The sequence below is a fragment of the Aedes aegypti genome, chromosome 3 (assembly GCF_002204515.2).
Source record: "Aedes aegypti strain LVP_AGWG chromosome 3, AaegL5.0 Primary Assembly, whole genome shotgun sequence".
NCBI lineage: Eukaryota > Metazoa > Arthropoda > Insecta > Diptera > Culicidae > Aedes > Aedes aegypti.
In genome coordinates, this window is record NC_035109.1 from 170,457,241 (window position 1) to 170,472,425 (window position 15,185).

At 39.7% G+C, this 15,185-nt stretch overlaps 1 protein-coding gene across 3 annotated transcripts in view; it reads left to right on the plus strand.

The window, feature by feature from the left end:
• LOC5578896 (mothers against decapentaplegic homolog 4) overlaps positions 1–6,033 on the plus strand; it is a 29,776-nt gene extending 23,743 nt beyond the window's left edge. For all 3 annotated transcript variants that reach the window (XM_021854627.1, XM_021854626.1, XM_021854628.1), the window contains 3 exons: positions 1,894–2,062; positions 2,128–2,251; positions 4,366–6,033. In XM_021854627.1, coding sequence (XP_021710319.1) covers positions 1,894–2,062; positions 2,128–2,251; positions 4,366–4,580 — 508 coding nt within the window. In that variant the 3' untranslated portion in view covers positions 4,581–6,033. The remainder of the gene's footprint in view (positions 1–1,893; positions 2,063–2,127; positions 2,252–4,365) is intronic.
• The last annotated feature ends 9,152 nt before the right edge of the window (positions 6,034–15,185 follow it).

Consider the following 15,185-nt stretch of genomic DNA (forward strand, 5'->3'; position numbering starts at 1 on the left):
TCTCTAGCTTGTCTTTGCCAGAATGTTTAATTTTAATTGAACAAGTTACGAACATTGTTTGGCGTGCAGGAAGACTAGGGCACTGCATAATGCAACATTGGTCGAACACACTGTTTTCTATGCTGGTTTGGATATCACAATGATATATGTAAACGTTGAGCCACATTTGTGTTTCCAATCACGGAAAATGCAACAGTGCGCAGTTTCACTTCTCCCCCTACTCACGTTTTCGAAGGCACAAAACTGGAGAGACAGTTGGCAAATGTTCCTGTTTTTCTTATTTTAAGCTTTTTGCTAGTGCACAAAGCCAAAATAAAAAGTGCACTGTTGTGGGATGCTTTCTTCGCGAGATTTGTGCCTATGAAGGTTCAGTGCAATCTTAGAAGTTTGTTTCCAAACTGTTTCACCTTAAATTAAAGCATAACCCAGAATTTCATCATTTTTGGTGCCGTGGAACTATTTGAACTAAGTATGGAAATCATTTTTGAACCACCCAATAAAATTTTCGAGATGAAATGTCATTGAGTATGAAATTTGAGGTTGAAACCTATTTTGATGACTTAGAATATCAAAATTAAGATGATGAGTAATAAAATAACTAAATAATAAAATTGTGTCATACCTACTACAAAACCGGTAAATTTGTCATAGCTGAACAACACAGTTTAATCAACACGTGTTAAATGTGATGTAGGGGGAAGTCCTCTATGGCCGGACAGTTTGAATTTTCCAAAAACAAATAATGATATTAAGATTTTAGTATTCCAGGATTATTCCAAAACACATTTTTGCAGTGTATACAAACGATGACGTTTTCATGTCCAAACTTAAACAAACAGTAGCTGTTAAAAGTTTCTTTCTGATATAATCTACCAAAATAACGTGAAACGATAAAATTTCATACAAGTGTAGCCACAAATGTTTCTTATAACTTAAGCTAAATTGTCTCCGTACGTTGACTTCAGTAAGTTTTGCATCAATCACAATGCAAAATTTATTAGAAAATGTAGAATTTCTACCTTTTTTTGTAAACCAAGTCCTCTGTGTCCGGACACCTCTTGTCCTCTATGACCGAACAGTGAAAATGTTAATTTTATAACTGGGATCTAATCTATAATTCGCTTTTTTTTAAAGGTAGGGTACAAAAAACAAACAGCAACAAAAATAAAGCACAAACAATAAAACTTTCGCTGTTGGAGGCCTTATAAAGTCTTGTAAACAAGATGTTTATAAGGCAAATGAGTGCACGAGAAGCAGCCACAAGATATGATGTACAGTGATCTCTGAAGGGACCATCGAGTTAGGGAGATATCGTGTTATAGAATACTAAACCAGTGGAAATATGCGATTCAAGGTACCATCGAGGTAGCCATGCACACTAAATTTTACTATAGTTCTCTAACTGGATATTGAGATACGGAGATCGAGTAAGGGAGAATTTACTGTATCTAAGAGCACACTTCAACCTTCGAGCTGACAAAAAAATGTGAAGAACTATAAACGAAATAAATATATATAAATAATATATATAATATATAAATAAATATATATATATATATATATATATATATATATATATATATATATATATATATATATATATCTCGAAATTCAATGTATTCACAAAACTATAAACGCGTTGAATTCCCGAAGACATTACCATCTGAATACGAGCAACCGCTAATGCAACATAGACTATGACATAGGGTGAATCGATCTGTGGCGCTGAATAAGAAGTTTATGGAACTGACCTATGATCTCGCTAATGTGCTTCATACGCTGTACATCATGCAAAGATTGAACCTACAAAGCATGTGCTGGAATACGAAGCACCCCTTGGCCACCGCTTGGTTTGGTTCACAAAACTAACTCTAACTTTATATATCCTTGTAGGCTACACATCGGCAAGGGAGTGCAGCTGGATCTGCGTGGCGAAGGAGATGTGTGGCTGCGATGCCTAAGTGACCATTCAGTGTTCGTACAAAGTTACTATCTGGATCGGGAGGCTGGCCGCACGCCAGGCGATGCGGTTCACAAAATCTATCCTGCGGCATGCATAAAGGTAACTAACAATAAGCGTTGATGTAACGAGATGGAACAAAACATTAATCTGTTGTATGTTTTCAGGTGTTTGATCTCCGCCAGTGTCACCTTCAGATGCAATCTTTGGCAACGAGCGCCCAGAAAGCTGCACAAATGCAAGCCGCCGCGGTAGCTGGGGTTTCTGGATTAGCTGTTGGTGCTCCCCGAAGTGAGTATTGTTGTAAACTCTTTGTCTTTGTGCTGTGCTCAATATAATCCCAAAGCACTTTGAAGAGCTGTCATTTCTTTGTTAATTAACTGACTTGTGAATTTGTTTTACACGTTGGGGCATTTCTGTGTTTTTTTTTATTTGCGCATTACTTTTTTAAATTTTTTGCAAAATTGTTTTTTGAAGAAATTCGGCAATCATTAGTCCGATATTTTGCCACTAGGAGGCAAACATATTTCTCAGGATGAATATCAAGTAGCCAGCCTGTTTTCGATAAAGTTACTCGTAAAGCATTTTCTGATTATTTCCATTAGGAGACGCGAATGAGCATCCACTATTCAAACTAATATACCATGACCCACAGTTATGGATGATTTGGCGATAGTTAACAATGCATCACGTATTACTGCAAAAAATAGCAGTGTTGGAGCTGGAAACAACGGTAAAATGCCCTTTTTTGCGATACTGCATTGTAGTAACTGAGACATGAACTGTTTTCGCTCCACGCCAAGTTTTTCACCCATTTTTGTCTGCTAAAAAATTCAATTTACAAACCTTGATGTTTTATAAGTTTTATCCTTAGTGCTATTGTCTGAAAATTTTGAATCCAATGCTTAAAATGGCAGAAATCTACATTCTTTGGAAGTGATCCATAACCGTGGTAAACAATCATTTCCGGGCCCATATTATGGATCACTAGTTAGAAGTGCTAATATTCGGTATTTAGAATCAACAACCTAGAAAAATGTTTTCCAAAGATGAATTCATACTACCTATAATTTTTATTGGTCATTACGTTCATATATCCTTAAAGAAAAAAATCACTTTCCTTGTCTGTTCAACAATTGGGTCCTAAAATGTTTGATGAAATCTTGGTTTTATTCAATGACACGAAAGAGCATGTTACTGCAACTATTTTAGCAATTTTTCTCGCTCATATAACGGCTAAATCATATTTAAACTTTTATTTAAAAATTGGGTCCATAAATGAATCTTGACACTTTTGATCATGTTTGACGTTCGCTTAATCGACAAAAACACCACAGGGCTTTTAGTTTTAACACTGGGGTTGTTCCAACCTGACATTTCGCAAGGGACACGGAAAGCAACATACACCCAAAAGAGTTTAAGCCAAGAAGTGTGACAAAATCTAAAAAAATGTTGTTTGGACTTGAACAAAAGAAAAACATTCAAAAATTGAGTAAACATGTGTTTTTGGCCAAAACTTAAGCGTTTGGCATTAAAATTGGGACAGGCCTTTAGGACCCTATTATATGAATGCCAAAATGTGATACCACCACTACAGGTTACGCCTTTGGTTTCCATCATATGGGCTAATGGATTATGCCCTCCCATCGCGGCAAGGTCGCATAACCAAGGGGAGGGATGTATGATGTAGCGGCAGTATGTTGAACATATAAGACAAGCTACGTATAGTCTTTGGTCTAACGACCAACTTTACCGAAAATGCCAGCCTTCTATCTGCTATACATCAGCAGAAATATTACCCACCAAAATTATGGAATCGCTAAACGAGTATTGCCGAGTATAGTCCTAAACAAAACAACTTTGCCGAAAAAACTATTGTTGAATATTTGAATAAGTGAATATGCATAAGAACCAATGAGCAACTTTGCCGAAGACACCAATTCTCCAAATCATCAGAATATGGAACCATCCTAAGATCTAGTCTAGAGGCGATCTATCCACCAAAAATAACGCATGTCGTTTTCATCGAAAAATATGTGTTATATTCCATAGTCCAATCTACTGGTACATTACAACAATTTGCACCGGAACCCTATAATGCTTTCTTTTTTGCGAATATTTACCAAAGAAAGCATAGTTTAAAACCTACAATATTGGTTTTCAGATATAAACGTAAACAAGTTTGTAAATTACGCTAATTTCACAATAGCCCCACCCGGCAATAAATCATCATAAGAGAGATTACTTTCATTTTTTTTTTAGTAAAATTGAAAAATAGAAAATCCGTTCAAATTATGCGAAGTTGAACTTGTGGTCAATATAACTTAAAAGCACAGACAACGTATCTTTTTTCTGCGCAGGTTAACCTTTACAATTGTCTTACATTCTGCCTATCTTCAATCTAGATCTGTCGGCCGCTGCTGGAATCGGTGTCGATGACTTGCGAAGGCTCTGTATCCTCCGGCTGTCCTTCGTCAAGGGCTGGGGCCCCGACTATCCTAGACAGTCAATCAAAGAGACGCCCTGCTGGGTAGAAGTACACCTGCACCGGGCGTTGCAACTGTTGGACGAAGTGTTGCATCAAATGCCGATTGATGGCCCCCGCGGCGGTATAGAGTAAATCACAACGCGTATAGCTGCTTCAGTATATGTATAGGATATTTATTTCACGCGTGACGGATCTACAATTATTGTTTATAGTGATATGCTGATATGTACATGTACGAGTAGTGATCACAAGAGTGTTACAAGAGTGCGCATGCAAATGCTTGTTAAAATATAAGACGTACTATCCGTTCGAGACGTTTAGTGCAAAAAGTTACTCAGTAGATTGCTTCAAAATCCCTATTTGTGCATTGAAACTGTGTAGGCAATTTTTGCTAAAATTATGTTAATGTTGTTCTTCTAAACACCTGACGTTGGAATAGAGAGACAGGACAGAATTCAGTAATCACAGCAAGTCGTCTGTAACGGATAGCGAAAACAGGAAATAAAAAACGTGTGATTTGTTAGTAGATAACGTTTATGATAAGCATGAAAACATGTATACTTAGCAACTAAATCATGAATAAACTTATTTATACAGATAACGATCTACAAAGTTTTATGCTAAATATTAGAAGAAAAAAAAAACAAAGAATGTTTACGCATCAAAGTGATTCAAACAAGTACCGCAAGGTCAATACACAAATTTCGTCTCTTACAAAATAAATGATTATATAAAACGATGAAAACATTAACAACTGAACTAAAAGGATACAAAGCAACCGACAAATATTCTACCTCTGAAAAAAAATGAGAACAACAAGAACACTCACTTTATATTCATGCATAGTTCTTTAAACAAAGATACCTAAATAGCAGACAAAAGGCGAACAAAATTAAGATGTGCTAGCAAATAATACAAATAAAAGAACACACAAATGGCAAAGCGCCCCCTAAAGTTGATTACAGTGAGGTTATGGACATGCGTCAAACAGCGTTGGATGTTTCAAAAATGTTAGTAGTGACAAAACTGAAAGGAATCTGTACCTTAAAAATTAATAAGAAAACATGCTCTTTCCAGAGGACGAATCCCGGCTATATTATTACTATTGGTGATTTCAGCATGAAGCAAAGCGTGCTAATCAAGCCGTACAGTATCGGTGCGCATTGATAGTGCCATTAAAGAGAGCTGGTTTGTGAAATCAGGTATAAAGAAACTATTTTCAATCATTACTACACTTTGACTATTTCGAAAAGAAACTTAATTTATGTCTTGATTTGTTAGTTCTTTTTTTCGTTTCAAAGACAATTGAAATAAAACAATCGTGAAAAGTGCAATGAAGGAGCATTATTAAAACTGAATGAGGAAAAAAAATCACACGCATAGTACGAACGTTGTTCGACAAAGAGTTACTTCCAAAATCGGAGAAGTTTATTTTGTTAGTTGCTGATTGGAATGCCCCACTGTTGATGTTTTTTTTTTTCTATTTTTTTTAGAACCATATTTGAAATGGTTCGCAATCTAAATATGACAGAATGTAACTTTAAATCAAGATTATCGGTAAATAAAAATACATCACATCGCAAAACGAGCTATTTAATTTGAGCTTAAGTTAATATCACCGACCGAATTACCTATGACGAAACATGGGTTGAATACCTACACTCCCGTGCAAAAGTTTGGGTTCACCCCCTAAAAACATTCAATAGTGTTTTATCCATATCCCTGTGATTACACGTCCCATTGAAACTATTTGAATCCCTTAAGTATCCGCTGAGCGGTAAAGGTTTTAGTATTTTTGCTTTCACTCAGCCTATACGGGTTAAAACACGAACATTGTGTGAAATCGAAATCGCAAACCAATCATGAACGTTTGCGTTTAAAAAAAAAACTATAAACTATTAAAATCGGTTGAAAAATGTCAGTGTTATTGACAAAAATGATTTGCGTGCGGCTCATGTGAACCCAAACTTTAGTACGGTGACTTGAATGACTATTTTATTGATTTTAAAAAGTTTTCAGATTTTTCCGCCAGAATTTCGTGGACGTGTAATTACAAATATATGGACTAGGCGATGCGAAGCACGGAGAAGCTATCGCCATTGGACGCAGACGTGCGGAGCATAAGGCGAACTAGGATTGGTGAAATGATCCTAGTCTTAAAGAAGGACGCCAAGGAAAAGGGTGCAGTCTATAAGCAACAGAGCCGTAGCGTGGCCTCACGGCGCCCTTGGCAAACCTCCCTTTGGGCGCCCCAAGTCAATTTTGTTTTCATGATGCGAGTTTGTATGTGATTACCGTTTACGTAAAACATTCCAAGTAACCATGCTACTCAAGCTGTACTATACTATATAACTACAGTTATAAGGAATTTAGAGTTTTGAAAGAGGGAAACCCCCTTTGATTTACATTCGAATTTTTTCTCAAGGAGTCACAAAACCTCTTCATCTTTTTATATAACGTTACAAAACAAAATAAAACTCGAAACTAAAGGCTCATATGGCAAAGATATTTGATTTAAGGCTAGGTAGTCCGTCATTCGTTTTTGGAAGTCATGTTGACATAGCAGCTCGCAGTTTCAAAGGGAAAATTTTCAGTCCTCATAGATCATATTGATCCGGAAAAGTATCGCTATATACATGCGAAAAGTATGCTGATACTTTTTCAGATGCATCAGTACAATACCAATTGATTAACTACAATTCGAAATTGTGACATGTTCTAGCAACAATCATCAACATCACGTACAAATTTCAATAACGGCCTACTTCGCATAAATTTTATAAATTATATCATCAATATGACTCTAGAGGGGCCATTTCCTCTTTTAAATCAACTTTAATTGTATCTTTAAAGTTATCCAAGTTTTATGCTAACCGTTTATATGCCTGCATGGTTCTCGGAAAACTAGTCAATTTCCGTTAAACATTATTTTTTAAGTACTAGAAGGACTACGGTATGAAAGTAATATCGAAACCATAAAAATATCATGCTGTGACATAAGTATTTACTTATTTAGAGAATATTAAAATATTTGATAAATATCAATAGACGATGTACAAGAAAGATTTTCTTGAAAACTGTTCAAAATTATCTGAAAGATGTTTTGAGGTAACTCATAAGAACATTATTGTTCTTGAGACGCTTCTGCAGAAAATGCTGAGCTTAGCACTAATAAAATTCTTATTTAAATCGCTGGACCATTTAGTTTAATTTTTAAACTGTTGGATACAATGTGCTAACTATATTTTTATTTGCTTAGAAAAATGCAGAGGCTTCTAGATTTCAAAATAATTTTGCTTAACAACTCCTCCAGAAAACATTGTTTTACTTGTTTTGCTAAGATTTTTCCGAAAAATAGAAACAAATTCATCACATCCTTTGAAAAGATTTAATTAAAAAAACTTTTTCAATTTTATTCAGTTAAATTTAAAATTTTAATTCCCAAACAGTAACACGGAAAATATAAAATTGTTTTAATCATTGATAAAAGGCACTTTGGAACATTACGCACTTTGAACGCAGAATTCATTACGATTTTTTTTCGTTTCAGAAATGAATTGTAACGTGATCTAAGATCGGTTAGTGCTAAATCTTCTCCAGTAATAAATACTTGATTCATACTAGGAAAAAACTAATTTCATTCTTTTCAACTCATGTTTGTTCTTCACTGACATGAAATTCTCTGAAAATGTTGTTCAGGATTATGATTTTCCAGGTTGTGATTTTTTAAATATTTTTCCCAACTGTAAAGAAGTTTACAAAGGAAATCTGTCAGAAACTCACCTTGCGTCATGTGAAATGTTCAGGATTTTCTGTTACAATTATGTACCTTACTCTGAAAACCCTGTGGAAGATTCTATGAGTTTCCTTCAGGTTTTTGTGAGAATTAAATTTGTGGTACAGTGAGATTGTCATCGATAAAATCACGCTCAATAGAATGTTTGTTTTTTTTTGTGTTTAATTTGAAACATTATCAAGTGTATTTGAATACTTCATTATGTCTTCTCAATATCACTTAGAGATTTTGCAAATAATGATAATGTTAAATTTTGAAATGAATAATCATTAAAAATATTAAATAGTCTTTGGAAGCAATTCAGGAACTGTTTAACTTTTCCGTTATTATGTAAAGGAATTTTTTTTGAAATTGTGACTTAAGAGGCGCCATTATTTAATAAATCTTTTTCAAAATTCAGCATATGCTTGACGCATTTTGGCGCCCCCCACAGGCTGGCGCCCTTGGCGGGTGCCAACCTGGCCAACCGCACGCTACGGCACTGATAAGCAACTGGCACAAGAAGTACTTGGCGACAAATTTGGTGTGAGATCCCTTATTGTTGAAGCTACTCTCCAGTGTAAAAAATCTGGATGGGATCACCGACGCAGCGGAGGTCTCTGCTGCCTTCAAAGAGCAGTTTGACATCGACGTAGCCAGTAAGACCAAGACAGGGCCCGCAGGGCACCCAGGTGGCGGCGATCAGGCTGCCGGTCGCAGAGGCCAACAAAGCGAAGAACTTGGGCATACTCAAGGTAGGCTGGTCGGTTTTCCGGCTGAGCATACAACAATCTCCTGAAGTTTGCTTCAAGTGCTTCGGGGAGGGCCATAAGTCGTGGAGTTGCAATGGTCCCGACAGAAGTAAGATGTGCAGAAAATGCGGCACTGATGGCCATAGGGCAAGCGATTGTAAGCAAATCGCTAAGTGCCTAATATGTGTCGACAGAGCAGACAACGGACACTTAACGGGCGGACCCAAATGTCTGGGCGCAAGCGGAGTATCAATGCAGCCAAACCGGAAGTAACACAGTTAAATGTAAACCACTATGATGCAGCCCAGCAGCTGCTTTGGCAGTCAGTCTCGGAAACCAAGACTGACGTAGTGTTACTATCGGACCCATACCGTATACCAGCCAACAACGAGAACTGGGTGGCGGATAGGTCTCAACAGCTAGCAGCTATAGGTACGACAGAACGATACCCAATCCAAGAAGTAGTCTCTAGCTCAAATGCCGGTTTTACAATAGCAAAAATCAACGGCGTGTTCTATTGCAGTTGTTACGCGCACCCAAGGTGGTCGATTGAAGAATTTTCCAACATGGTTGACAGGATGATAGCCGAACTAGCTAATCGGCAGCCAGTAGTGATAGCTGGCGACTTTAATGCATGGGCAGTGGAGTGGGGTAGCCGCTTCACCAATCAAAGAGGCCAGCTATTGTTGGAATCCCTGTCTTTTTGACTACTGGTATTAAATCCTCGACCTTTTTTATGTTGAGTGGCAATGAGCACACCTTCACCCAAACATTGGCTCACCCCTCGACAGCAGTAACACCTTTGTGAACGCGCACCTTGAGAGAAAATAACGAACGGCAGAAAGTGAAACGAACCGAACGATCATTATCAACCGAACAGTCGCCGCGTATACTACTGTACACGTTTTTACTGAATAAAAGTTTCCCATTCGAAAGTAGTTTTTCCCCGCGTGTGATTTCTCCTTTTTCAGCCTCTTTCCGAAAGTCTGGACGCTGTTTGGCCACTGGCCGTCCAATCTGCCGACAGGTGATGGGCCCAGGAAGAATCGGAAGAGCTTCGAATTGATATTTCGGGAGTGCGCCTCGTTTTTCGTTCCCGCTGATAAAGCGAAGTTCGGCCGGCTGAGCCGGAAAAGTGCGCGTCGCTTGCTCCGAAAAAGTGTGGTTAGAATCACCATCTGCGGGAAGACAAAAGTGTTCCTCCGGAAGTGAGGTTACACCTAGAGTGGTGTGTGTGTGAAGATCGCGGAAAACTTTCGAGTGTGTGTGTGCTAGCACAACAATGGTTGACGCAAAGTTTGCCATCCCGAAACTGAACGGGCAAAATTGGCAAACATGGAAAATGAAGTTGGAAATGTTGCTTTGCCGAGAAGATATTTGGAATGTCGTTGTGGACGAGATTCCGGAAGAAGAAGAACGCACCGCTGTTTGGAAAAGTGCGGATAGAAAGGCAAAGGCACAATAGTGCTTCTGTTGGAAGATAGCCAATTGGCTATAGTGAAAAACTGTTCAACCGCGCGTGATGCTTATTTTGCATTGAAAAACTATCATCAGAAGACGACGCGGTCCGTGTGGGTATCGCTTCTGAAACGGTTGTGCTCGTTTAACCTCGCGGAAGGTGGAAACCTGGAACACCATTTGATGGAAATCGAGGACATTTTTGATCGGCTCGATACCGCCGGCACTGAGTTAGATAAAGACACCAAAATATGTATGTTGATGAGAAGTTTGCCGGCGTCGTTCGACCATTTGGTGTCTGCTCTTGATAGCAGGTCGGACGATGACATTTCCATCGACGTCGTCAAGGCCAAGTTGATGGACGAGTATGACGAGTATCATCGCCGACTCGAACGAGAAAGTGGTAGTTCCAGTAAGGCGAAAGTGGAAAAAGCGATGCGATCATCCGAGGGCAAGCAGAAGGAAATTCGCGTGTGCCATTTCTGCAAACAGCAAGGTCACCTCCGACGAAACTGCCGAAAGTTTTTGGCAGCGAACAGGGATGGCGGAAATTCTGCTCCAGTCGCCGGCAAGGATGCGGATGGTGGTGCAAAGGCAAAAGCGGCGCACGGTGAAGCACGGAACGTGGCGTTTACTGTCGAAGGTGGTGAACAATTCGCTTGGATCATCGACAGTGGGGCAAGTGCCCACATGACGAACGACAAAGCGTTCTTCACTTCGCTGAAAGAGTTTGCCGGTGAGTGGATTACACTGGCGGATGGAAAGCGAACGCAGGTGCTCGGCGAAGGAAGTGGAGTGTTGTTCGGCCTTGATGGCGAAAATGAAATAGTGAGAATTGACATGAGTGATGTTAAGTTTGTACCTGGACTGTCGACGAGCCTAGTGTCAGTTGGAAGGTTGGCTCAAAAGAACCTAAAAGTGTGTTTTGATGAGAATGGTTGTCAAATCGTCGATGCGAAGAATGCCGTTGTGGCGACTGGTGGTCGTTACGGCGGATTGTATCATCTGAAGCTTGGATGAGTATCGATGAAGGTTTCCATGGATCAGCACAAGGAGAACTGCCAGCACCAGTGGCATCGCCGCATGGGGCACCGTGATTGGGCGGCGGTTGAGCGGATAAATAAGGAGCAACTAGGAACCGGCATGAAGGTAAGCGACTGCGGACTGAAGCTTGTGTGCGAGTGCTGCTTAGAAGGGAAAGCTGCCAGAGCTCCCTTCCCGGCGGTGATTGAGCGAAAATCCTCCCGAGTACTGGACATCGTGCACACTGATCTGTGTGGCCCGATGAAGACAGTCACACCTAGCGGTAACAGGTGCGTAATGAACCTCGTAGATGATTTTAGTCGCTTTACCGTGACATACCTGCTAAAGAATAAATGGGAGGCTACCGACATTATTCGGGAATATGTGCGTTGGGTTGAAAATTTGTTCGGCCGCAAGCCCCGGGTAATTCGCTCGGACGGAGGAGGGGAGTTCAACAACAGTGAGCTGCGAATTGTTTGCGGATGACACAGGCCTCTCCGCCAAAGGTCGAAGCCTGCGTGTCATCTGTAGTCGATTGCAAAAAAGTTTGGATATTTTTTCTTCATACTTGCAAAAATGGAAGATTTCTCCTAATGCTTCCAAAACTCAACTAATAATATTCCCACATAAACCAAAAGCTCTTTATTTGAAACCTTCAAGTAGACATGTTGTCACGATGAGAGGGATTCCAATAAATTGGTCAGATGAAGTTAAGTATCTAGGGCTCATGCTTGATAAGAATTTAACTTTCAAAAATCACATTGAGGGCATTCAAGCCAAATGTAATAAATATGTAAAATGTCTTTATCCCCTTATTAATAGAAAATCAAAACTTTGTCTTAAGAACAAGCTTTTGATATTCAAACAAATTTTCAGGCCAGCCATGTTGTATGCTGTACCAATATGGACTAGCTGTTGTAATACCAGGAAGAAAGCTCTGCAGAGAATTCAAAATAAAATTTTGAAAATGATTCTGAGGCTTCCTCCCTGGTATAGTACCAATGAGTTACATAGAATATCCAATGTTGAAACATTGGAACAAATGTCAAATAAAATAATAAATAATTTCAGGCAAAAATCGTTACAATCTTCTATTGCCACGATTAATGCGTTATATGTTTAGGTTGAGTTAGGTTAAGTATGTTCAAAGCGTTTTTTTTCTCTCTTATAAACAGGTGAAATCTACTCACCTGTAAAAAATCTGAACTGCTACGGCAAATGAAATGTAATATGTTGTTAACAAAATGTTAATAAAATCTTAAATTTGTTTTACCAAATTAGGATGATAGTGTTGTCTAATAACACAGAACACCTAGATATATGAAATGAATGTAATGTTTGGAATGATACTAATAAAGAAATTAAAAATAAAATAAAAATAAAAAAAATGTGAGCTGCAAAGATTCTACAAAGCCGAGGGCATCACCCCGCAGTTTACTACCCCCTACACTCCCCAGCAGAACGGAGTGGCCGAGCGTAAGAATCGGTCGCTCACCGAAATGGCTATCCGCCGCAGTATCTTGAAGATTACTAATGAAGAACCGGACAACTATAAGCAAGCCATGAAGGAACCGATGTGGCGTAACGCGATGGTAGATGAACTAGAGTCTCATCGGCGCATCGGAACGTGGGAGCTTGTGCAGCTTCCCCGCGGGCGAAAAGTTGTTGGATCAAAATGGGTGCTGAAGATCAAACGAAATGAAATGGACAAGGTAGTTAAGTACAAAGCGCGAGTAGTAGCCCAAGGCTACACCCAGAAACCGGGTATCGACTTCGAAGAGGTGTTTGCACCTGTATCAGGTATCAGAAGGCCGGCTCCAAAGGCACGTTCCCCACCAGTTGGGAGATTTGTGCCATCGCCATATTTGAGCCTATTTCATCATCTACCCGATGGGAGAGGAAAGGGAAGGGAAAGATGGGAGGAAATAGGAGTGGGGTCCCTTGAAGAGGGAAGATCGCATAAGCGAAATGAGAGCATGTAGCTCCATACCACAATGGGTTCGAACAGCGCCCTAAAAAGGGCACTGCAAAACGCATGAGCGTAAAGAGAGCCTATAGCTCATTACCACAGCGGGTTAAGAATAACAGGATGTCCTGAAGATTCAGTCTTCTGTATTCAGTTTCACTTAATAAGTGTTTACCAAGTAATTGGAATCGCATTTGCGCAAAAACTGGACAGTTACATATCAGGTGATACGAAGTTCCATAATCGGAGTCACAACTATCACACACAAATGAGTCAGCACGCTGAATATTTGCCATGTGATAGTTGAGTCGGCAGTGGCCTGTCAACGCTCTGACCAAGAGACTGCAATTCTGCTTTGACAGATTTGTTAAATACTTCGCCACCTTTGGAGATGGCTCAGTAATATACAATTTTGTTTGACGACACGACTCCAAACTATTCCAATATTGCTTGTGCTGAGTTGCCGCCCAAGAGTTTATCTGAAGCTTCACCCAGCACTTCGAAATTGGAATAGCCGGCTCAGGGCCAATGAAGTCATGCGATGCTCCATCGCGAGCTAGCTCATCAGCCAATTCATTTCCAGCGATGGAAGAATGGCCAGGTACCCATACAAGGTTTACAGAGTTGACTGAATTCAGTTCCTCAATTTGAGTTCGACATGCGATAACAAGCTTCGACCTTGAGTTGGCCGAAGCGAGAGCTTTTATAGCAGCCTGACTATCTGAACAGAAGTATATGACTTTACCCATTACGCGCTGTTGAAGTGCTGATTGCACTCCACACATAAGAGCAAATATTTCCGCCTGAAAAACGGTGCAGTTTCTACCAAGTGAGTAAAACTGATTCAGCCTTAGCTCACGAGAATATACTCCTGCACCAGCTCTACCTTCAAGAAGGGAGCCATCAGTGTAACATACTATATTGTTTGATATACTTCTTTCCAAATAGCCAGACGTCCACTCTTCCCGTGAAGGGAATTGTGTGGTAAATGTCCTGTAAGGAAAGTTACAAGCAATTGTTAGATCACTTGGAGCAAGGACAATTTTGTCCCAATTCACCAAAAGTGGAAACAACGAAGTGTGTGTAGATCTACGATTCACTGGATTTTTCTCCAGTAGATCCAGTACCCATAAACGGTAAGAGCAAGAAAGTGCTTCTTGTTTAAGATATATGTGTAGTGGCGCAACGTCGAAAAGGGCCTCGAGCGCTGCTGTGGGAGTTGTAGAGAACGCACCAGACATCGCCATCAAGCACATCCTTTGGAGATGGCCCAATTTTGATTGGATTGTTCTCACTTCGCCCTTTTGCCACCACACAAGACATCCATATGCCAATATTGGTCGAACAACTGTTGTGTAAATCCATTTGATATATTTGGGTTTGAGGTCCCAAGTTTTACCAAAGGTTCGCCGGCATTGACCGAAGGCCATACAAGCTTTTTTGACACTGAAATCAATGTGAGCTGTCCATAAAAGTTTGGAATCTAGAATGACTCCGACATACTTTACTTGATCAGTCACATTAATATCAGTGCCAAAAAGACGTAAAGGTCGAATTCCATCGCGGTTTCGTCTTTCCGTAAAAAGAACAATAGATGTTTTATTCGGGTTAACCGAAAAGCCATATTGGCGACACCAACTCTCGACTACCTGAAGAGCACTTTGCATCAGGTCGAATAGGGTGCTTATGCACATACCAACTATCAGAGCTAGATAGTCGTCGGCAAATCCATAAGTTGGAAAACCGCAATTATTGAGTTGCCT